The 25790-nt window shown below is 34.4% G+C and overlaps 1 protein-coding gene across 3 annotated transcripts; it reads left to right on the top strand.

Annotated features, from left to right (window-relative positions):
• Nucleotides 1-7700: 7700 nt before the first annotated feature.
• Nucleotides 7701-24482, top strand: LOC143249303 (plasminogen receptor (KT)). Of its 3 annotated transcripts, none has more exons than XM_076498901.1 (5): nt 7701-7813; nt 9161-9267; nt 11545-11675; nt 17101-17210; nt 23581-24482. In XM_076498901.1, exons 2-5 carry the CDS (start codon nt 9187-9189, stop codon nt 23721-23723), a joined length of 465 nt encoding a protein of 154 aa, XP_076355016.1. In that variant the 5' UTR covers nt 7701-7813; nt 9161-9186; the 3' UTR covers nt 23724-24482. The 3 variants fall into 3 exon arrangements, with proteins under 3 accessions (XP_076355016.1, XP_076355017.1, XP_076355018.1); XM_076498902.1 differs by lacking the exon at nt 7701-7813 and adding an exon at nt 7859-7895; XM_076498903.1 differs by lacking the exon at nt 7701-7813 and adding an exon at nt 8027-8308.
• Nucleotides 24483-25790: the final 1308 nt, after the last annotated feature.

The following is a 25790-nucleotide window of genomic DNA, read 5'->3' on the forward strand; positions in this document are numbered from 1 at the left end:
TGCTATTTTAATTTAAACATTAGCTAGAGGGAACATACACCATTAGACAAGTTTATAAAAGTAGTCCTAGATTACCTAGCATGTATTTATGAAATTTTTCACAAAATTGGAATAGAGATATGAATATGAGAAACATTAAGAAAGTTTTCAGTTGATACAGAGTGCCAGTTGTTCAGTGAAGTATTTGGATCAGTCGTCTTAGTTATCATATTAAGTTATTATATCGATCAGCCAAGAAATTATGTATGCAAGTCTGGTACTAATACTTCAGTACCAATTGCATCATTAGTGAGTAAATTTCAGTTGAAATTTAAAGTGTTTCATGAACTTAGGCCTATAAATAGAAATGAATACATACAGAAAAACAAACAAACTAATGTCTTTTATTTTTGATAATGTATGAAATTCTTAAAAACTTTGGTTGTGGTATTTCACTAATCCTCCTTTACAAAATAATTATGACACACATCAAAACATGAAAAACCTGTCATTCCTAGGTTATAATATGGAAAATATCTGTAGTGATTTTAAACAAAGAAGAAAAGCTGTCATGAATCTTTCTATAGTATGTGTGTGTGTGTCGATGTCCTGAAAAGGATGCTTATTTAAATCTTTTAATGACATACAATAATCAAAATTTCATGCTTAGCTTTCTACAGTGCTGCCAATAAATGATAGGACAAAGTCAAAATTTAAATTTCTGGCTACTTTCAAAAGAAAAATGAGAGGTAAATCACAGGCAATATAAAATTTTATTAATCTACATATCTGGTGGAATAAAAATTCAGTGGAAGTGCTTGAGTTCAGAAAACAGTTGAATAACTTGTGAATCCCTCTTTTCTGTTAATAACTGCAGAGAATCTTTTAGGCATTATTGGAACATATTTGACCAAAGTGTCCTTTAGGATTTTACTCCCAAAGTCTATTTACCTGTTTCACTCTCAAGATCTAGGATGTACCTGACAAAGTTTGAGAAGCATTTTAGTCTCCAGCAACTTGTTAAAGAGTCCAACCAGCATTAGATAAAGTTCTATGCACATTCTATATTTTACTGTCAATTCTCTGTGTTTTTGGGATCATGGCATGACAACATAATTTAATATATAGTATTAAAGACATTTTTATCAAGGTTTACTTGTGAAGTTCTATTAATATGATTTCCTCTATCATATACCAAATTAAGGCAATGCATCTGGTACTATGACACATTTAATCATGTTAATTTAAGCAGTATCCTTACGACATGGCCTTGGTACAAATATATGTAAATTCAAAAGAATGATAAGTATTTTCACCTGGCTCATTCATCTATCAAGAAGCATTACCATAGAGTAAGTATATGCATGGGCGTTTTGAGCTAATGATTCTTCTTCTATGGATGTTTGATAGTTGTTGGCAATAAATTTAAAACATCAACGAACAATACTAAAAACTAGAGTTCTGATTGTTTTCAAAATAGTGTATGTATATATAACTAGTTAAACATATGTATTTGGACAACAACTCTATAATATAGAATTCATAGGCATCTCATAAACACAATATAATTATCTTTTTTCTATAAAAAATTGTTATGCCCATTCAATTGTTCTGGAATTTCAGTTCACTAGCCGAACTATTTCTCCCTGTTACTACCGCCAGAATATCAGAATATATTTTACTTTGTTGTCAAATCACCACAGTTGTATCCCATACTTCTAAAAATCACCTGACTTTTTTTTTCTCTTTTTATTTTCTAGAATCGTCTATTTATTTATCTAAGACCATTGAGGCTAGTTAAAATTTCATTTGGAACTCTCTTTGACAAAATAAATTTTTATTCTTATCTCTATAAACCAGATAGTCTCACTAACATATCATCTGTTCGGCTTATCACCATTTAACAATTAATTTTTCTTTAACCTAACTCCTTCTCTGTCTCCTTTTCCAGCTCATCTCTAACGATTTATGTTTACCATCTGCTCACTATTTAATCTGCACAAATAAATTTCGCGTAATGTTCAGTAATGTCAACATCAATTGGAGTTATAACGCTTACCGTATTACGTAAGTAAACTGTTATGAAATTTACTTTAAATAAATTGGTTTCAATTCTTTTGTTATCGTTAAGAAGAACTAAACAATTATAAACATATTCACTCACAAAATAAATACGTTATTAATATTTACACTAAACAGTCTCTTTTTATCATGAAAAAAGCTTAGCAATTTCGCAAAGAATAAAACGAATTTTTACTTGGCTTTAGACCTTAAGTATAGAGAAAAAAAAAAGAACAAATAATCCAGAAAGAACCGCCTTAAAAAAAAGATCAATAAACAGATAGAAAGAAGAAGAAGAACTGGAAGAAAAATTTAGGTTAAATTAGATATACTGGACGTACTAAAACAAACAGAAGCCACAACTAACAATAACAATGATTAAACTCTGACAATATCAGAAATCCCAAATGAAGCTTTAAAACAATTAGAATACAATCTTTATCACTTACCAAAACACAGTTAATAAATACATGGCTGGCTATGACTTGATACTAAAGTCCATAAATGATCCGTCATAAATACCATTGTTCATAATTATTTCGATGAATAAAGGAAAAAGAACCCGCTCTCTCTCTGTATGAGTATTTGGATATTGATATTTGTGTACCCAAGAGGATCAGGTTTCTTTAACCTCTTCCTCCTTCCTTCAGATTTTGGTTGTTTTTGTTGTTGTTGTTGTTTTTTTCAACTGTCAAGCGTACTTATACATGGAACACGAGAGCCAGAGTAAGCCTTACTTACTCGGGTCCTTTCAGGGCAATGTCCATGCACGATCTATACATACACTTGGTGCAAATAAAACATTTCACTTATAGTTCCAGATTATTTGCACTTTCATCAGTTAGATATTAACTAGAAAACGTTTACATAAAAAACCCTTTCAGTGTTTTGTAATTAATCTCTAAACTAATATGGAGTCTAGTTAATATGTGGCCTTTTATTATTATTTTTTATTTATATATTTATTTTTATTTAGAAAATATATATTCACTGACAAAAGGTGCTTAGGTCTATCATCATCATGTAAACAATACCTGACAAGTTCGCTCACTAGTTCATTTTTCGCCCGAGTCGCTCCAAACATGCTCGCCCTCCCAGCTGTGGGGACGTTATAATGTGACGGTCAATCCCACTATTCGTTGGTAAAAGAGTAGCCCAAGAGTTGGCGGTGGGTGGTGATGACTAGCTGCCTTCCCTCCAATCTTACACTGCTAAATTAGGGACGGCTAGCACAGATAGCCCTCGAGTAGCTTTGTGCGAAATTCAAAAACAAACAAACATTTGTCCATGCAGGAGCTGCGTAGTCAATGACGGGTCTAATGTATGTTTTATATATTTTCATAATGTTGTCTGCCACAGCTCCACTGTTTTTGCCAGTTAGACTCCTAGCATAGGTTGTTCTTCGCCAAATTTTTGTTCTAATATTATTTATGTGGTTTACCCACGTTAGTTTTGAATCAAACGTAAGTCCTAAGAATTTTGCTGATGTAACAATCTGGAGTTGTTCATCATTCATATAGATCTGTGGTTGTGCTTTTCTAAGTTTTGTTAATTTTGTGAATACTACTAGTTGTGTTTTAGTTATGTTTGATTCTGTATTTTTGGCAATATTCACTTATTCTATATAATTGTGTTTGTATGTTTGTGGCTGCTATTGCTGGTGTTGGTGCGTTTTTCTAGATTGTTACATCGTCTGCGAACTGTGATGAATATCCATTATTTGGATCTTTTAGGGGCATATTACTCAGTATATGATCAATAAAGTAGGGCTAATTACCCCTCCTTGAGAGACACCAGCTTCTGGAGTGAAACTCTCAGAGAATGTCCTTTCAACATTTATTCTCATGATCTGTTTTCCAGAAAGTTTGACAGCCAGCAAATAGTTAGTTACCCGCGGTAATCCAATTTCTTGCATTCGGAACCGGAGATCGTTGTGCTAAACAGTGTCGAAAAGAGAACCCGAATAACGTTTGTTTGTTTGTTTGTTTGTTTGTTTTGAAATTCGCGCAAAGCTACATGAGGGATATCTGCGCCAGGTGGGTTAAGTCGTTCGACTCGTAATCCGAGGGTCGCGCGTTCGAATTCCTATTGCACCAAACATGCTCGCCCTTTCAGCCGTAGGGGCGTTACAATGTAATGGTCAATCCTACTCTTCGTTAGTAAAAGAGTAGCCCAAAGGTTAGCGGTGGGTGGTGATGACTAGCTGCCTTCTCTCTAGTCTTACACTGCAAAATTAGAGACGGCTAGCGCAGATATTCCTTGTGTGGTTTTGCGCAAAATTCTAAAACAGAACTATATCTTGTGGACTAAGTTGTTTAAGGCAGAATTTTTATTTAATGGTTAAGTAACGATATTATTGTACACAGAAAAACTACATGAGAGATTTCCTGAGATCAGTCTTACAAATTCAAAGTTTAATTAGGTGCTTTCAAGCCAGTTCAGGCAATGATATTAACTCAGTTAAATGATTAATCACATTTGGGTAAAAAAAAAACAATTTGTTGAAATTTTATCCCTCCATGTAGTTGTCGGTAACCGCACAAGATAAATGGTTATCTTCAACTATAAATCAATGATAAGACAGATTATCCAGATTAGCGTATTTCAAATAGGTGATAAATGATAGATTCAAGATAAAAATTAGGTTGAGCATGTTATCTCAAAATGTTTGTTCTTTTAATCCTATGAATAATGATATATTCACATTTAAAGTAAGAAAACAATCAAACTTGCGTTATCTCTATGTCACTTAGCCATAATTACAGCCTGAATAATATTTGTGTTGTTTTTCGCGCAACTTGAGAGTTGTGAGTTCGAATCCCGTTCTCAAATAGGCTTACCTTTCACATATCGAATCTAGTGTCTTAAGCAATGGGCTGACAACCTAAACGAGCTAGGTTATTTATTTAAGTATTACAAGTTTGTAATGTGTTTATCATTAAGTGCGGTAGTACTTAGTAGCAGGGAGAGTGATGAAAAGAAATGGTGGCCATAAAAATATCCCATTTAAAACTACCTTTAAAATGTTTGAATATTAAAAGTGATTATTCCACAGTATTGGTTGAAATAAACGTAAACATTGTGCTTATAAAGCTGTTTAAATTGCAATATATACTGTTTATAGAGTGAATCATTTTTCACTGCTTCAACGAATTTTCATCTTAGTAAATAAGTAAGAATTTTTTCCAGACATACGCACCGAAAAAATAGTGAACCTTATTGCTCTAATTCTTTCACAGAATTTTTCCATCTGGGGTCCCAAAATTTCCTTTATTGTACCAAAAAAAAAGATACTAGTGTGTATATACACACGGTGTATCAAAAATGTATACACACTTTGAATGATTATAAATACAATGTTTATTTAGATATATCTAAGTTTTATAACCCAAGTTTAAGAAGACAAGTGTAGAATCTTTTGAGTTGTAGCAGATGTTCGAACTTATGATCGTTGTGATCCAGGCACTGCTGATAAAGCGGACAGTTGGTATTGCAAACTTCACGATTCATTTCATTTGGTAATTGGGTGCATTTTCTTTCAATTGCTGTTCTCAGCTCATTAAATGTTGCAGGTTTTGTGCTATAAACCTTATCTTTGATGTATCCCCATGAAAAAAAAAGGCCAGAGGTTTGAGGTCTGGTGAACGGGGGGGGGGGATTCAGTGCTACCTCTTCGCCCAATCAACCTATTTGGCAAATTTTCGTAAAAATAGACCCTCATATTACGATGGAAGTGAGGAGGTGCTCCATCTTGCTGGAAATAAAACTCCTCATCTCGAAATTGCTCTAAAATGCGTGATACGATAGATTCTTGCAGAAAGTTCAGATAAACGAGATCAGTGTCTATGTTTTCGAAAAAGAATGGTCCAATTACGCCCAACACTGATAATTCACTCCATACTATAACTCCTGGTAAGTTTACATGGTGTTCAACTGTAATATACGGGTTCTAAGGTGCCCAGCAAGTGCAATTTTGGCGATTAACCGAGCCATTTAACTTAAATGTGGCCTCATTGCTCCAGACAATCTTGTCTGAAAACTGTGCATCCTCTGCAGATTTTCGCCAGGTACCACTCAGAAAATTCAACTCTCCGGTCAGAATCATCCTTCTTGAGGGCGTGGACTAATGCCGGAATAAAACTTTTCCAATGAACGCACTTCAACATGCGATGGACGCTCGATTTTGGGATTCCAGTCTCACGGGCTATTTGCCGAACAGATTTTCCTGGCGATCGGTGGAGACTTTCCAACAGCTCTGCTTCTCGTGTGGTACTGGTAAACGACCGCTGTCTTCCAAGACGCTCTTTATGGACGTCTTGAACAGTTCCATTTCATTCAAACTTATCTCTGATGCGAGTAATGGTGGGTCGCTTTGGTGGGTCTGTTTGAAACTTCTTTCTAAACCGTCTTTACACTTCAGCTACGTTCTCACACTTCCAGTAACACTTTAAGATAAATCTCCTTTTCTCAAAGCTTAGTCTTGCTTCTGCCATTGCTTCAAATCAGTTGTACCTGTAAAAAAAGAAAGTTTGAGTGAGTTATAATCATTCATAGAGTGTATACATTTTTGGGACACCCTGTATATACATATATAGGCGATACACAACTTTGAGCTTATAATCAGACTTGAAGATAGTTGGTAGAGATCGTGATAAGAATTGAGAACGAATTTAGTTATATGCGCGCTTTACGTTTGGTATTACTAGAGCACAAAAAATATAGCTAATAAAAGAAAGTAATAAGAATAATAAAAAATAAAACTACAGAAAGACAAGTAGGGATAGAAATATACGTAAAATAACTAACCGCTATAATATAGAAAGTGTTAATGCTACAAACGTACTAAAATAAGAAAGTCAAAAGTACAAAACTGATTGACAAAATTATCCTTACTTTGACTCAAACAGGTATAATTACAGTGATTTGCCAAAGTATGATAAAATATATAAATTTTACGTAACTTTATTTTGGAGTTTAACTTTGTTACTTCAGTACTTTAACAGCATTAAAACTTTCTTATTATTAAAGCTAGCTAGGTTATGTATGTTATATGTATAGACAATTATGCGTTGTTAAAAGATGTAGAAGAAAAATAATGGATGTAAAACACAGTAGAGTAAAATTATATATATATATATATATATTTGTGTATTTAATTATTAATTTGTGCCCGGCATGGCCACGTGGGTTAAAGCGTTCGATTCGAAATCTGAGAGTCGCGGGTTCGAATCCCGGTCGAACCAAACATGTTCGCCCTTTCAGCCGTGGAGGCGTTATAATGTGATGGTCAGTCCCATTATTCGTTGGTAAAAGAGTAACCCAAGAGTTAGCGGAGGGTGGTGATGACTAGCTGCCTTCCTTCTAGTCTTACGCTGCTAAAGTAGGGACGGCTAACGCATATAGCCTTCGAGTAACTTTGCGCGAAATTCAAACAAACAATTATTATTCTATCGTGTTTTACCTTCAACATTTTTCTTTTATGTAAGTCATATGTCGATCCTTTCTTATCTTTATAAAATTTATTTTTTTATATTATAATTGAAAAATCGGTATACAACAATACCTTCTAATAATTTCTGGACATTTGCCTTAAAACATTGAAATGTCTAGCCGTTGATTTAGAAACATGCTAAAGTTAAACAGTTACCAATATGAACATTAAGAAATGGTTAAATCTTGACACAAAATGGATTCCCAAACGTTATCGAAATAGATCATACAAGTATGACAAACAAGTAATGAGACTTTGACGTAATAGTGTGATGGTATAAAGGTGAGTGTGCAGAAATTTTATTATTATTTGTAAATTGTAAATAAGGGTAGTAATTCTTTATATTATTGGTAAAATATGAAAGGTGATATGACTTGCAAATTAGTAGATTAGAGTCTATCGCTATTGAAGTTTTAGCAAATGATAAAACATTTTTCTTCGTTTATAAAAAATATTACTAGTAGTACTACCGCTGTACCAATTATAAGTATTTACGTTGTTACTAGAACAACTGGAAAAGTGAAAGCACTAGCTAGAGCTTAGTTTTAATTTTAATAACCTAATAATGCATTATGTTTTAACCATATCTTGTAGATATACATCTTATTAGTATGTAATAATACTCATAGACAAAATACAGTAGTGATTCAGCTACGGCCGAATTTTGTTTGTTTACTTAAGTATTTGTGCGCGAATGGCTTCGACTACGATTAAACAAATGTCAATTTTGACAGGGCAGAAGACATCTTTAGCTAAGAGCTTTATTGTTATAACAAGGTGGTTGGACTTTGGAATAGGTTACCTTCAGATGTGGTGGATGTAGTAAATATAAGGGAAAGTTTGATAATTTTTTCAGTTACAAGGGCTGGCTTTGAGTTTTTTAAGTTTAGTTTAGCAAATAACGTGATAAACCAACAGATCCTTTGTTATTTTCACATGTGCAATGTATGCATTTCAATTATTTGAGTGGAGAGATCACTGCCAAGCTTGCATTGACCTAATATGAAGTTCACATATTTTTTAACATAAATAGTTTTGTATATAGTGTTAGTATTTAGTCTTATATTTAAATGATAAAGAAGAGAAAACTATTTTCTTCTGTAAATATTTTAAACCTTATTTATATTTATCATTGTTCAAAAGTACAGCTTTTTACTATCATTACTATCCTGGGATCTGATAGTTTGAAAAATGAGCAATTTTGTGGCTTTGCACATTTGGCTAATGAGTGGCTAATGAGTGATTCAGTGCAGATATATTTATTTTTTAGATCGGGATGCATAGTATAGGTATATGAGAATTACTAAAAAAAATTGTATGTTTTGCAAACAAACTACAGGGACAATGGAGCCTATAAAATCTGGATAATTTACATTTACCACTCAGTATAGATAGTTATTCACATTGCATAAAACACTAAAGTTATATCTGTTGTAAAAAGTATGTTACAATTGACTATCGTACAGATACCTGAGGGAACATTGCTAATAGAAAAGACATAAATTGACTTTTTGTTTTCACATTAATAAGGGGTGCTCACCACTTAGTATGGATTTGTATATAGTGAATATTTTTGAGTATGTCTTGTATGTAATTTTACTAACCTTTATAATAAATGTACTCAACAAGTTTTAGCTGTTGAAAAGTGAGACAAGATGGGGTTCATCATGAGTAAACCATTTGAAGAAAATCTCCGAAAAAACCAAGAATTCATGAAAGAGATGCAAAAAATACAGGTAATGCCTCATCTGACTGTTTTAAAGATGAAACTTAAGTGAAAATTATAAATTATTGGAAGGGCTTAAGCTGTTTTTTACTGCTCTGCTAAGAAGTTAACAAAAATGTAAATTATCTCAATTTGAAACAGTTTACTGAAAAAAAAATAGCTGAAACATACATACCATTGAGCTGGTTTGAAATAATAAAATAATTTCTGCTATGAATATTCTGTTTTAAATATACATCATTAGTTTCAGAAATATTACTCTCTTCTTTGCATAACAGTTGTTATTTTTTACACTGTTGAAGAATTTTTACACATGACACAAGTCTTGAAGAAAAGTTCCACCCCTATCCATGGTGTGTATTGTATTTTTATATGATGTCATTATTATTATACTATAGCTCTCCACCAGGTAGAGAGGGACATGCTAAGACATCCTTTTTACACTGTAATTCCATGAGTGCCAGCATTTGAACAAAGGCTTATTTTTTCCTAAACGTTGCTTGTCTTTAAACTGTTTTTCATTCTTTAATTATCTTGATTGCATGCAAAAATTATGGCATTTCAAACTTTTGAGTTAGAATTTTGGTTTATATTATCTTCAATATGATTTTATTTTAATCAGTTCAGTACTTTTGGAACATTGCCTGTTGATGTTGTTTAACTCAACATATGGGTTTCATCTGGTACTCTTCATGGTTATCATTAGGCCTGTGCATTATGCAAGTACTATGCTCCTCGTATTTCTGACACACACACAGAAACAAACAAATGGAATTTGTTTCTGACATCCAAGGTTGTTGACACTCTTTCACAGGATTATTCAATACTTTAGTGCTGACTGGAGACACTCTTATGTAATATTACTGTCATTCTGTACCAAGTGGTTGGTTCCACTTTGTCTTTGGTGCCAAGATTCTTGTCTTTCTCCATTTGTTACTTTAGTGAGGCTGCCCCATCTTGTGAGTGTTTCCATGTTGTTGATTCTATATTTGGTTATCCTTCTAGTTCCCTCTTTGCAATGCAGATCATATAGTCCATTTTCTGTATGTTATTACGTGTATTATATAGTTATGTCTGTTTTGTTTTCTTTTTCTCTTGTCCAAAATTCCTCTTTTAATAGCTGGCTATCATGCATTGAAGAGACAATTTCATCATTTTGTCATTCTTATGGATATGGGAAATTGGTAGCCAGTTTTCTGTCTGTCTCTCAAGATGTACTCTTGTGTTTTCTCACTCTGTAGTATAACTCTTTTTGTTGGTGGATAATCCATTCAAAATCTTAGTTGCTTTCTCGTCATTCTAATTTACTTGCTTTTGGCTTCGTTCAGTTTGCCTACAATGGTCAAACATTCAGCTGTTAGCTATTTCCTTCATATTGTGTCCATTGGAATTTGGTTGTTGGTTATATATTTAAACCCTGTTGTTTCATTACTTTACTTTATGGACATTTGGTCTCTACCCCTTTCCTTTACCATGTTGCTATAACATTGGGAACTAGCTAACATGATTTTAAAGAAGTATACACAATTCATCTAGTGCTCAGAAACTTCTATCACACAGCTAATTAATAATTTAGATAAAACCAGAGTGATCTGTAGCAGTTCTGGGTTTTAAACATCACATTCATTATCGATTATTTCAATTAGCAGTAATTTTAAGTCTTATTTATTATATTTTAAAGAATGTTTATATTCAATTTTATTATCAGTTATTTGATAGTCTTTTCAAAGTATTGTATTGTGATTACCTTTTATTGTATTATAACTAACTTTTCTACATCTTAAATTGTATTCATTAAAATTTTAGTAAAATTTTGATTAAACTTTTAGCATGTAATAAGTAATATACATTAAAATAATAATATTTTAAAATTAGTATAGAATTATGACTTAGCTCTCTTATTGTTTTTAAACTGATTTCTAGTAGGTATTGTTTATTAGAGAACAACAAAAGAAAGGCAACTAATAGAATGAGACTAACTGAAAATTTTGTGAAAATTTCTACATTGAAATAAAAAGGTAGAAAATACACGGGATGCCTATGTACTAGAAATAAATATACTAGCTTTGGAGGAAAGTTAATTATAAGTCAAAACAGTTTATTTTTAGTGAAAAATACAGGCAGTGAAAATTAATTTAACTTCATTGGTACATTATTCAAAGGTGCATTGTAATAGTAATAAGCATTTACACTATTATATTCCCTTATTGCAGTAACTTTCCATAATAAAACATGTTATTTTCTATAGGCATTGTTGAAGAATTAGTTTTATTTTATTTTTTTTAAGGTTGAAAGACAAATCCACATGCAAAATATTATGAGAGAAAAAATGATGGCCATGCAGATAGCACGTGCAAGAGAATTGTTTTACTGGTTTGGGTCATTTTACCTGATTGCCTGTACAGGAATGTTACTTGGGTAAAAAAAAAAAATTCAGTTATAATTCTAGTATCAATCTCAATTAATGGTTTCACTAGTAATTTGACTTACTGTTTTTAACAGCTAAATAACAGTAGATATTTTACATTTTCTAGAATCCATATCTGAAATGTTTGTTCAAGATGTCAAGGACTTGATGTCCTAAAACAAAAGTTGTAACAGAAACAAATTTTCACTGTAGGAGTTAAACCTTTGTAAATTTCCAGCTGTGTAGTTAGTTAGCTTTTTTTTTCACATTAAATATCATTTTTGTTTTCTTGTCTTTCCATCCCTTTTCTGTTGCATCCTGACAGATGGTAACTTCATACCAGGTTCATAAGTTATGTGTTTCTGTAGACTTTCTAATATTAGTTATGAATATCAAGTGTCCAGTAAGCCCAATGAAATAGACACATGATACAAGTAAAACAAAATTTGTCTTTGCCTTTTATATTATTTAAGATAAAATATATTTAAATTTTTTCATGTGTATAATATGACAAGGATTTATATCCACAAGAGTTTTTTGTATTACATACATTCAGTCACAGAAAACTTCATAGTAGAACAAAAATTCTGTAATGTAATTGAACATTTTTTTTTATAAGTATCATGATGAAACTTCTTGAATTAACAAGCCAAGGGAGGAAACATAGTATATTACAGAAACAGAATGATTCATAAAAAAGAAAACTTAATAAAATAACATTTATAAATCATCATAATGTAATTTCTTGTAGCATAGTTTGATAATAAGTAAGAAATGTGTATTGCATGGCTGAAATTTACTAAATATAATTGATAAAAACAATAAAAAATACTTTTACGTTTCTAAAAACATTTCAGTTTAAAATCAGAAGTCTGATTACTGCCATTTTAAGCTGAAAAAGCTTGTGGAGTAGATGTTGAGACTGAAATGACAAATTAAAAAAGGTTAAATGTGGATAAAGAAACTACAAAAAGTTAATTTTTTGGCCTCATCATGTATGTGCTGCTTTTTATAAGTTTTCAGACCATAGATATATACTAAAAAAGATAGTTTATTGTTACTTTCAGAATGATGGAACACCATATTGTAGCTTTTGATATAAAATTAGATGAAAGGTCATGAGTGACAACTAATATGGCTAAAGAAATGTTTAAAGATGTTTGGCACAAAGTTGGAACCATACAGTGTACTAGCATTTTATATTCAAGTCTACATGTAGTGTTACACCTTGTTTTAATCATATCAGTTTATTAGCATGCAAGTGTAGGTGTGAAACACTGTCCCAAATTGTTTCGTATTATTCCCCGCAGTTTATCCCAGTTATTTTATCACATTTTAACATTTTATCATATAAGACCATACAGCCTCAAAAATATTCGTATCAAGACCATCTAAAGGCCAAGTCATGACTATGAAGTTCTTATTGGCCATAATGAAGTGTTTCACCAATTTTACTGTAAGCTTAAATTTCAGTACAGTATGTACCTCTTTTTCACAAGATTAGCTCTTCTTATTCAGTGCTGCCTTCTATATGCAAACCTTTTCTTTATGTATACCACAAGCTTTCTGCTCTTCCCTATTGGTATTGTAAGATTCAAACATGTCTCTCATGCAAATCATCATGTGTCATCACCTCACTGTTAGGAGCATGTTATGCTCAATGACACATACGAGTCCTTCTACACTTCTCTACCAAACTTTCACTTCTTGTTTGGCAATGTTTGGGTTTGAACATGCTCTTTTGTTTGTTTACTGCTTCATGTTTAACTTTGTTTCCTGATGATATGGTTGTTTTTATATTAGTTTACTTTCATTCAGCCTGTTTCTTCTATTAGTATCTATCAGTTAATTCCAGTTAATGTGCTTTTTGCACTTAAATTTAGAGAGCCTCTCTGTGCAAGGAATTCCAAAGTTAACATTACCACTTTGGTTATCAGGTGTGGGTGACCCCTGTGGTGGATTTATCTGCTTTTATATGCCAAGATATTGAACATTACATCGAACAAGCTTTGTCCCAGCACATCACCTGGGCTCCTCCAGAACTTATTTTGTACAGGCTAACAAGGACTTCAATAATCTTTTTCCATCTTCAGATTTTGCTTTTTCTATCCATTCTCAATCCAGTGAGTCTGTTGAGCCTAATGTGTTCTTTATGGCTTTTGTGTCGCAAGTTGGTAACATTTTATCCCTTTCTCCTATTTCTTATGCACCTCATCCTTTCTTGTTGTATGAACAATCTTCCCAACCCTTTTTGGTTTTTCCTCCCTCACATGATATTTGAGCTCATACTGATCACTTTGTCTTGAAGTTAAGTAAGGGGATTAGCATCTACAGCCTTTGTAGACTTCAGATGAGTTTGCACTCTATTACTGTTGTGGTAACTATTTATTTTTAGACCAACAGTTGTTAAGTTCCTTTTTACCATTTAAGGGGGTGACTCCTGAATTATCTGTCAGTTTTACTCATGCTCACTGTTTTTCCTTGCATCTTGCCCTTCTCTCCTCCACTTCATCCCATCTATCATTTTAAACTCTGGCATTATGTGGTTTATTTCTTGTTGGGACCTCATAGATTGTGATACCTTATTGGCTTGGGTCTGTTTACCCTTGATATATCTTGTGTATTTATGTATGACTCCATTTTTGAATCATTATAATTTTGATATAGTCCTGTAAACTCTTAGAGCCTCTAGTAACATTGATTCAATATTCATACACCCTTACAAATAGTGTAGTCCATTTATCAGTCAGAGCTTCATACGCCTCCAAATACCATTTCCCTTTCTTCCTCTTCCAAGTCCTTACCCATCCCTTCTACTTGAGGTACTTCTTGTCACCTTTCTCAATGATGCAACCTCTGTCACCACCAGTACAGGTGACTGCTAGTGGTTTAAGGTTCCCATCTCTCCTTACCCTGTTTCCTTCCCTCTTCCTTAAGGTCCTGTGACCAGCTGGCATCTGTCAGAAGTGGTAAAGGAATTGCTTTTGTCATAGGTCATTAAACCTGTTCCTTATTCTTTCTAGTGTTTATAATTCCTGTCTTTTTATTATCCCCAAGAAAACCAGGAATTAGCAGCAGGTAGTTGATTTATCTTGCCTCAACCACTTCAACTAATTGCTCCAGTTCACCATGGAGTCTTTTCTCACCCTGAGATGAGTTTTTTTTGGGAGGTTCTGGATGACCAAAATGGATGTCTCCAGTGCTTTTCTACATATGCCAGTATCACCTCAGTTACATCTTTATATTTGATTTGTTTTTCTCAGGATGGTTTATCAATTTTGGGCACTCTCCTTTGGACTTGGGTCAGTCATTTACTGCTCCTAAGGTTCTATTACTTTTGGGGATGTGATCATCTATGACATCATTAGTCCCTCTTGGGCATGCCTATGTGGGATCCCTTCAGTGAGTGCTTCATGATTGATGGAACCTTGCTCAGGATTCAATTTCCACCCTCAATTACCTTCCTTTTTTTCCTGCAAGACAATCTGATTTAGAATTTGGATAATGCCCATATATCAGCAAGTATGCTGCTTCCTCCCTGTATCCTGATCTAAATTTTCTCATAAATGCATCCCTTCAGGAATGGGGAGTGGGCATAGATCCATCACCAGGAAGCTTCAGGCAAACAAAAGTGCTTTGCACATCAATGATTTTGAATTTTAGTCATGCATCAAGCATTGCATCATTCTTATTCTTCTCGCCTGACATTGTCTGATGATGGTTCATTCATACAGTTTTATAGTAGTAGCAGATATCAAATGCCAAAGGGACACCCAATCCAGAGATATCTATTTTCAGATGTTGGATGTTTTATACTGGGCCCATACACATCACATTCAGCTTATTGTGTGCAATGTTTTGGGTGCTTTAAATTTGGTTATGGAATGTCTTTTGCTACCTGATTGGATGTATCCCATGAAATGGGCATCAGATCCATTCATTTTCAGGGATCTCTGCCATTGGTGGGATCACCCTGTGTTGATGCCTTTTCTGTGGCCGTCAGCATAAGTTACCTTCATGTGGGTACCTGTACCTCATCCTCGGGCTTTGGCAGTCAATGCCTTCAGCCAAGATTGGTCACACAAGCATCTTTTATGTGTATTTACCCATCTAATTACTTCATTGTTTAATTTCTGTCACCCACTACACTCTTTGTTGGTTCCTACTGATTGTTCCTTTCTGGCCAGCTCTATCTTGGTTCTTACAGTTACAGTATGGGGATACTTTTGTCATTCCCTCACATTGGCTCCTCCTCCTTACCAATGTGGGATTGTATAATCATGTGAGTGGAAGTAAGGACCATATCAGAAATTATTTTCCTGTACTAAAATTGTATTTCTGATAAGTACTTTTCATCATTCCTCCATATTTCTCTATTGCTGACATCTTCTGTCAAACTTCAAAATGATAGTTTGGTAGAGGAATTTAAAGGGAGTCGTGTGCATCACATGAACATGTCTTACTTCTGTTGGTAAGGAGGTGACATGATTTGCTTGAGAAACATGTTGGAATCTTGCAGTTGCAATAAAAGGGGAGCACAAGGCTCATGGAATGCATAAAGAAAAAGTTTGAACATAGAGGGCAGCACTGAATGAGAATAGCTAATCTTGCGACAGAGGTGAGTACTTACTGGAAATATACTTTCAGTATAGAAAAATTATAACATTATTATTTTGCTGGAAAACTAATACTTGTCTAAGGAACTATGCTCTTGAGAAAACAATAATGGATCACGCTCTACCTGTATTTGTCAGCAGTCAGTGTGCCATAAATTTTGTGCAGATCACTAACATTACTGATTGAGCTTTATGTCCAATCATGTACTAAAACCCCTGTAGATGTAGTAATTTAATGGTGGTGTCCACAATGAACCTTTAAAATGTGTCAAAAATATATATACTGAAAAAGTCTTTAGATAGCTGAATACTTATCTCTAATCAGAAATACTGTAAAACAATAAGAAATGTACTGAGATGCATTTTTATTTCAAGTGGGTTTCTTGTCATCAAGAAGTGTATTTGACCATCATATATCTTGTAAGAACAAAGAACATCACCTAAGATACTTAACATCACTTTTTGAGAGGTTTGGTTTTCTGTCTCTAACACTATCTGTGCCAGTGACTATATTGTAGCTCATTTTCACATTGTGAAGAAGTGGCATTCTGATAGTATTTGTCTTTTATACCCATTTTCCTCACCTTTTCCATAATTTGTTTTTAATACTTTGTGTATTAGAAAAATATTTCCACATGGATTGAGTAGTAAATACTACACTATTTTAGTAAGAGTAACTCATAATTTTCCTTTTTAATCTTGGTAGGGTTTTTAGGAAAAAATTTCTTACATTACTATATATATAGTTTTATAATTATGAAAGAGTAGTTAGCTACTGAACCTTTCTTATTAGTCAGTACTGCTTAATGTTTCTCATCAGATTCAAGAAAACTAGAAAACCATCAACTTTGGTACCATTTCTGCCTCTTACCTTCATCATCGGTTATCAAGCAGATATGGCTTATGGCACGAAGTTACACAGAATTAAAGGTATTACATGATTTGATAAAGACAGTCTTGTTTCATGGTAAAATGTTTGTTAAAATGGTTGTCAGTAGCAATAAACAACAGCATTTATGATACCAGAAACTTAGGTGTATGAAGATGTTTCAAATATTTCATTTAACATAAATATAAAGTACAACCTTCATTTAATTTACCAATTGTCAATGATGTGTGCCAGTGTTAGGGAATTCCATCTGTTATCAGATATCAGTGCAACTTGGTGTGGATTCCTGTACGTGGTAAAGGAACTTCCAGGGAAGATTCTATTTCAGTTTACCTCCTCTGGGATTTAAACATCCACCCACTTGTTTGCCATGCTTGGTGACCCATGAAAGGGAAGGAGAGGATCCTGGTGGTTGAGGGGTGCAACCCTAACACACCGATTTGGCCTTGAATTCCTGTAGATGGGCAGCCTCTACAAAGAGTTATACAGTAACTGACTGTATTATACAAGCAGTTGCTCAGTGTATTCCAAAAACCTTGACACATTTTTCACAATATCCTTGTCTGTGGTGGAATCTTGCCTGCCACATGGCACGGGAGGCTTCAAAAACAGGCCTGAGGTACTTTTTGGTAGGTACTCATGGCAGTGCAATAACTCCTGTTGGGTCATTCAGCTGGTCCACTTGGGCTAGGGTCAACCAAGTACCAATGTTTGATGTTCTCAACAGGTGTTGTGGACATTGTATCTGATGCTGGTGTTTGGGAATAATGCTCATAAAACCCTGGTGTTGCTGCAGTGTCCTTGTTTGGAATTGTAATGCATCCCTTCATAGGGCTCCATAGTGGGTGGGGTCAGTGGGCATCAAAATATTCCTTTTTGTATTATAGATCCTCCAAATAAAAACTTAAAGTAGTGAAAAAACAGTCCATAGGTAAACAACCATGTCTTGAAGATTCTGAGTAGCAGTCTTGAATATCTTTTACACCTGTTGTATCTCATTTTCTTATACTACATTCTTTTTCAGACAAACCATTAGGGAAAATGTCTCGTTTTTTGTTCAGAAGGAACAAGAGGGACTTACTGGCTCTCCAAAGTCAGTAAAGAAGCTTTGCTCTGATGACATGTTGGTGGAAACATGTACATCTCAACACAATGAACTCCTCTGGCATTCAAAGGCAATTGGGGATATATTTCTTGATGTTATACCTCATGCTACTTTAAACTCATCATGAGGAGATATTGTTGAGAGGGATTTGAATAATGTCCCCGAGTTGGGGATTCTCTCTGTTTTCTCCACCCAAGGAGTTTCTGCAGTGAGGCATATCTCCACTCACAAAGATGGAATTACGATGACGACCAGTGTCCTCATTCTGACATTTACATCACCATGTCCACCTGCCACCGTCAAGGCAGGTATACTTAATTGCAGGGTATGGCCATACATTCCAAACCCTCTCAGATGTTTCCAGTGTCAGCAGTTTATAATTACAACCTTTCTCTTTTCAATAGCAGTTCTTGTACTTATTTTCATGCACCTAATCAGTCCTTTACTGCTGCTGATCTGTTGATTTGCTCCCCTATTCCATTATCCCACTTCTCATGGAGGGTTGTCAATAATCTACAAGGCAGTGATCATTATCCTATAATTTTGAGAGAAACTGGCTGTGGTCGATGCCACCTGACCCATGTGCCCTGGTGGAAGCTGGATCAAGCAAAGTGGCCCTCTTTTACTGCCCTCACAGAACTTGATCTTGCCATCATTTGTAAGCTATCAATAGACGACTGTGTGGCAACAGTAACTGACTGTATTATACAAGCAGTTGCTCAGTGTATTCCAAAAACCTTGACACATTTTTCACAATATCCTTGTCTGTGGTGGAATCCTGCCTGCCATATGGCACGGGAGGCTCAAAAAACAGGCCCAAGGTACTTTTTGGTAGGTACTCTTGCACCTCAGCATTTTCTAGTAGGCCCATGCACATGCTTTGTGGGTAAGACATCAAAGCCAGAAGGAATCTTTGATTAAGTTCACAACCAGCATATCTTCTACCACCAGTTCCAAAGTCATATGGGACAAGATTCAAAAGTCAGTGGGAAATATAATTCTGTCCCCCTCTCCATCTTGCTCTCTGATGGCCAGGAAGTAGTTCAAACCCGGAGCATCGCCAATACTCTATGTGAAAGCTTTTGTTGGGTATCTAGCACTTCTTCTTCATCCTCCACCTTCTTAGCCATCAAGACTCGGGCAGAGCAATCACCCCCTTTCTCTTTGAGTTGATCATCTCTATGACTATAATTCTCCCTTTACATTGGTGGAACTTAAACCGCCCTTCATCAGTGTGGCCGTACATTGGTTGGAACTGATAATATATACTGTGAAATGCTGTGCTGTCTATCTCCTGCTTCTCTTGCTGTTCTTCTGATTGTTTGTAACCAGATCTGACAGAAGAATGTTTTTCTTGATGCCTGACACTAGACTATCGTCCTACCTTTTTCTAAGCCTGGGAAGGATCCCAAGATTCCTTCAAACTACAGTCCAATTGCTTTGGTGGGCTGTTTCTGTAAGACCTTAGAGAGGATAGTTAATGCTTATCTTGCTTGGTTCCTCGAATCAAACAACCTCCTCTTGCCCACCCGGTATGGTTTTCGATGACAGCACTCCACCATGGATCACCTGATTCGACTTGAAACATCAATGAGAGAAGCATTTCTCAAATGACAAGGTGTGGGATACAACATGGAGGTATGGCATTTTGTGAGACCTCCATATATATGGGTTTTGTGGCCATTTGCCCATTTTTATTAAAGATTTTTTAATGGTCAGGAGATTCCAAGTTTGTGTGGGTTGGACACTTTCCCATTCTTTTCTACAGGAACTTGGAGTCCTTCAGAGCTATGTTTTGAGTGTCGAACTTTTCAGTATAAAGATTAATGCCATCACTGAACAACTCCCTTTTACCATTACAAACTGGCTCTATGTCAACAACTTCACATCTTATATCAGTTGTTGAACATGAGGTATATTAAGCAACAGCGATAGACTCCCTGTCCTCAATCATTTACTGAAGTGGACCACAGCAAATGGCTTTAACTTCTCTCTCTAATACTGTTTGCATGCACTTTTGCTGCGAACGGGGGGTATTCACTCTGATCTTGAACTTCGTATCGATGAAGTTGTGCTGCCTGTCTCCCTGAGATAAAGTTCTTGGGGCTTATCTTTGACCATAAGCTGACCTTTATACCACACATCAAGCAGCTACGGGTCAAATATACAAAAGCACTGAACATCTCCCGTGCCCTCTCTTCCACTGTTTGGGGAGCGGATCAGTGTTCTGTGCTGAAGATATGTCATGCTCTTATTCAATTGAAACTCGACTATGGATCACTGGTCTATGGCTGTGCCAGGGCCTCAGCCTTAAAGATGCTGGACTCCCTTCATCATCAAGGACTTCAGCTCTTTGCTGGGGCTTTCTGCACTTCCCCAGTTCAGAGATTATATATAGAGTCTCATGTCCCTTCTTTGCACCTTTGCCATTTGCAACTGTCTTTACATTTTGCTTCAAAACTTCATTCCTTACCAAAGCATCCCACCTGGGGTTGTGTTTTCCTTCCTTGTTGCTCCTTTTGGCCTTCGTATCCAGGCTCAGTTAGATGAAGTGGGTTTGTCCTTGGATAACATTGATGTATCCACTGTGGACTTTGCCCTGGTTTGTTGTGAACCATCCTTACATTCCTATTTATACAGTGGTTTGAAATTAGTCACTGTGTTTTGTGCTCAGAATCCCCTCTACAGCTTCTGTGTTCACTGCTGAACTATATGCCATTTCTCTTGCCCTGGATCACATAGAAGCTAAGCAGTGCTCAAACTGCACTATTTATACTGAGTACCTCAGTTCTCTACTGGCCCTGGAATCACTTCACATTAGTTTACACCCTGTTCTCACCAATATTCAAAACCGATTGGTCCATTTCTCTTTAACATATTCTTTTATCCAGTGTTTCTGGATACCAGGCCATGTTGGTATTTGCAGGAATGAGCTTGTCAACACTGCAGCTAAGTCTATCTGCTCTGGCACTATCACCACTGTGCCTGTCCTGTACATGGACTGTGGTCCTGTATTCAAGGCTTGGCTCTGTGCCAGTTGACAGTCGATTCAGAGTGAGCAACCTAAAAACAAGCTTTTCAAAATAAAACTGTATTGGACTTTGGCCGTCTTACGTCCGTAAGGATTGGAAAGAGGAAGTTGTTCTAATTGGACAATGCATTGGTCACAGTTTTTTAATTCATCATTTTCTTTTATCTGGGACTGATGCATCAATGTATTGTCTGTGTTAACACTGAGGTCAAAATAAGCCACATTTTACTGTCTTGCTGTTGTTATGACTCTCAACAATGGCACCATTTCAAACATGTTCTGTCCCAAGGTTTATCCATAATGTTGGACAGTGTTATTGGTGATGGTGACACTGTCCACCTTGGTAATGTTTTAGTTTCTTAAAGGTCATTAATCTTTTTAATGCTATTTAACTTTTTTAATTCATACATTAGACCTTTTCTAATTTGATTTCCTTTTAAGAATCAATGTCCATCTAGTTTGGTTTAAAATTAGAAAATGGCTGTAACGTCAAATAACTCGAAACCAGGACTGAAAGTCCAACTTCAGATGACTAGTGTTGCTGTTTGAACTATCTATTAGTCATCCTGGTGAGTTATAATTAAAATTTTGCTGCATGTCTTTTAAAACTTTTATTACTTTCTAAAAATGGCCATAATGTCAAATAACTTGGAACCAGGACTGGAAAGGCCAACTTCAGGTGACTGATGGCAGTTTTAACTTCTGTTAGTCTTCCTGATGAGTTATGATAATTACAATTATGCTACAGAAAGTCCTTTATAATTTGTATTACTGTAATTTTTCTCTTACCACTGTAGACAATATGTAAACATTGGTTTTAATGCTATTTATGTTCTTTTTTTTAAAATTTGTTTTGTTTTACCTTAATTTCTTTTTATGAATTTTACCAAATTTACTTTCATTATAACTTTTTATTGGATGTTTGGCACAAAGCAAATTGGCCAACTGATATCTGGCCAAGAGTAAATTGAAAGAAGTAATTTTAGGTAGTGGTTGAGTGTATGTTATGTATATAAATGGTTATAATTTTGCAAAAAATTCAACTATCAGTGATGTACTATAGGTTTAATGTATTTATTAATTATAGCAGCACAGTTTAAAAGGTTATTTTCTTTATTATTCAACCTTTGTGTTTTGCTAACCAGATTGATCAGCTGGAGGATGAAACATTTTGTAAAAACCTCCAATTTCTTATAACTTATTTCCTTTCTAAATAAATACAGTCTAACTTCCGAACCTTTCAATTTGAGTTTTGTATTCATGGTAGGTTAATCATGCTTCATAAGAAGGATATTTTAAGTCTTATGTTTCCCTTGAATATAGTTTTTCCATTGGCAATAATATTAGCTGATAGTCAGTTATGTTGCTTGACACTAAAGTTTTCATTACAATGAGATTCTGTATTGGTGTCTTTGACGACACATCTTGGCAAACTTTCTACGTTATACATGGATATCAGCTTCAAGCAGCACATTAATATGCAGTCAGGAAAGTACAGCTATGAGAAAACATGAACACCAGTTTTATTCCCAATGATACTCACTTATAAATGTTGATGTGAACTGAAAGACGTGACTTCACTAGCCAGACCTTGATGCCTAATGTGTCATAAAGCTAATCTCGCATAACTATTTCAGTTAGTTTCCTTTAAAATAACTAGAACTCACTTTGTTTTGTTGTTTAAGTTTTTATTATATGAGAAACATCACAAAGTTTAAACTTATTACAGCATGATTGATGATTCTTTCTTCTCATAATCATTTGAATACGTGCATATTTCATCCTATATCTCAGCAAGCATTTTATCTGTTATATGTAATGTATATTTCTTATAATTTTCTGCAGTTTGTTCTTCTGTCACCACAGTTATTGTGCAAGAGAAAGATATTGTTAATTATCTTGTATACAGCAAGTTGAGATATGAGCATCTTGTAACCATTAAGGCTGGGACAAATGCTGCCAGGAATGAATGTATGACTGGCAGCATTTCACTATCAGATGAATATATTAAGATACAGATCTGTTAGAAAGAAATTTAACCAAGCATGATGACCATTCGTGTTTTAAAGATGAAACTGTAAAAAAGAGAGTATATTTAGGTAAAAAAAATGTTTAACAACAAAGATTAGTAGCAAAACTTTTCATTTAGTAGGGAAGTTTAGTAATCAGAATGTAAATATTTAATATTTTTTCTCATTGTATGTATGTATGTATGTATGTATCTGTATCCTTATTATTAGATATTATTAAATTAAATTTAAATTTCTTGACTTAGGTGAAGCTGAAAATATTCTTCAATATGAGAACCACTTAGTCTCACTACCAATAGGTATCCCAACTTTAACTGCTGTTGAAGAGGCACGACTTCATCATTCGAAAGAAGAAAGTCTTCAAAAAGCCCATGAAGTATTTTTATAATGCTCAAACATATCTCCTAAAAAAAAAAAAAGTAAAAGGATCATAACTTGTCAGTAATTTATAGTTGGTCAGTAAGTTTCAGTACTAATGAGATTAACACACTGAGAAACCCTGTGGAAGTGAATAATCTCTAAATGTATGAGGACTTGTCATTTCTGTATTTACCATGCTAAAAATATATTAGGTTCCCTGAGCAACCACTCCTTTCAAAGTTAACTTTGATTTGATGCAGTTTTTATTTGTTATTAAAAATATATTGCTGATTTAAATGAATGTAACACATTAAATTTTAGGAATTGTTTTAGCTGAAACACTGTTTTCTGTTTTTCCTGACTTATCTTTTAACCCATACTTGTATCTCATGTTTTATCAAAATCAGCCCTATGGTTCTGGTGTACATCATCACTTAACAAAAACAACTGGTGATCCTAGAAGATGAAATATATGGATAAGAGATTAACAGACTTGTAAGGTTACACCTTATTACACTTGTCATTAGCCACTGCAGAATATTAATAGTTGTGTTATTAATAGCTTATACAGAGGATAGAAAACAGTGTGATGTGTAATACAGAACCAGTGATGTTTCCAAACTTATCTTCACTCTTAATATAGGTATATCAGATGCTTGGTAATCAAAAATAAAATATCAGCTTTGTTTAGGTTTTTAACCACTTGTAATACTGAGATGGTTGGTGCCTGTTCCACATCATGCCATTTTCCCAGTTTATCACCAAATAAAAATTATTTTACAATTTGTTTTATGTCTACTCTTTTTTTTTTTTCACACACGGACAGTCGTGGAAATTCTGTTTTAATTCTGTAATACGTGTTCTACAGAACTTCAAGTTCGTTGGCCAGATGATAATGACACTTGACTCGAAATCTGAAGATTGTAGGTTTGAATCCACGTCCTACATGTTCATTCTTTCAGCCATGGAGGGTATTATGATGTACAATCACCCCCATCATTCATTTGTAAAAGAATAGTCAAGAATTAGCAGTGGGTGGTGGTGACTAGCTGCCCTACCTCCAGTCTTTCACTGCTAAATTAGGTGTGGATATCCCTGGTGTAGCTTTGTGTGAAATTCAAAACAAACAAAACCAATTAAGTTTTTTGCAGTTACTACTAAATTTGAATAGAAAATCAATATATTTGGAAGCTTCACAACTACAAGGTGAGAACATGAGATATTGCCCAGTGGAGTTAAACTTGGTAATTAAAGATACAGAAAATCTTTAGTTATGGTTTCAGCATGCAAACTATGCATATTGATAAAACTAAAATCAAATGTGAAATGTCATATATAAAACTCATTTTCTTACTACAGTAATAATTCACTGTGTTTTAAGCACCTGGCATTGGTTGAATCACCTTCATAATTGACAAGCTTATACTGTTAGAAATAAACTGCTAACCTGGGAAAATATATCAAAACACATGGTAGTGTATCTTGCAGCTAAAAAACAACAAACTTCAGAACACACTATGTTATTAACAAAAGTGATACTTTATCAATTTTCCATATTTTGTACGTGGGACTGTAGTAACCCAAACTAACATACATTTTTAGTGTTTGTGGTCTATTGGCAGCTTACTTCACATACCAAATTTTAAGACCATTCATAAATACATGAGGTGTAACATCTTCAATTTTATCAATTTTTCTTCTTTGTACCAAAAGTACGGAAACTTTGATAGAAAAATATACCATTAAGGATTTTTGTTGTTGCTTTGAAATTTTGTGCATTGGTAGAGCTTTAAAACCTAAAATTAGATGACTCATTTCGTATAAATATATGCCATATGTGCAAAATTATTCAACGTATACCTATAATGAAAATATTTGCTCTCGGTTTCTTACGTGAGTCACATGAACTATCGATCTTGCGTTTTTACTACAGCTTCACTTAAGATTGAGAGTAAAAGTGTACCGTTGTTAGAAAGGTTGAAGAATTTGGTAAATTTTGCTAATTTACTTGTTGCATGGCCAATAATATTTTCAAATTTATTACCTCCTTTACGTGAAATTTGACCTTGTGAAATGCTTTATAAGGGCGAATTTG

This window comes from Tachypleus tridentatus, chromosome 4, assembly GCF_004210375.1.
Source record: "Tachypleus tridentatus isolate NWPU-2018 chromosome 4, ASM421037v1, whole genome shotgun sequence".
In the NCBI taxonomy this organism is placed as follows: Eukaryota; Metazoa; Arthropoda; class Merostomata; order Xiphosura; family Limulidae; genus Tachypleus; species Tachypleus tridentatus.

What these genes read in the sequence shown, in the direction of transcription:
- LOC143249303 (XM_076498901.1), top strand. Translation starts at nt 9,187, where the DNA reads ATGGGGTTCATCATGAGTAAACCATTTGAAGAAAATCTCCGAAAAAAC. An exon ending in AAGAGATGCAAAAAATACAG is followed by an intron (nt 9,268 to 11,544) that starts GTAATGCCTCAT and finishes ATTTTTTTTAAG; the next exon opens with GTTGAAAGACAAATCCACAT. An exon ending in TGTACAGGAATGTTACTTGG is followed by an intron (nt 11,676 to 17,100) that starts GTAAAAAAAAAA and finishes GTTTCTCATCAG; the next exon opens with ATTCAAGAAAACTAGAAAAC.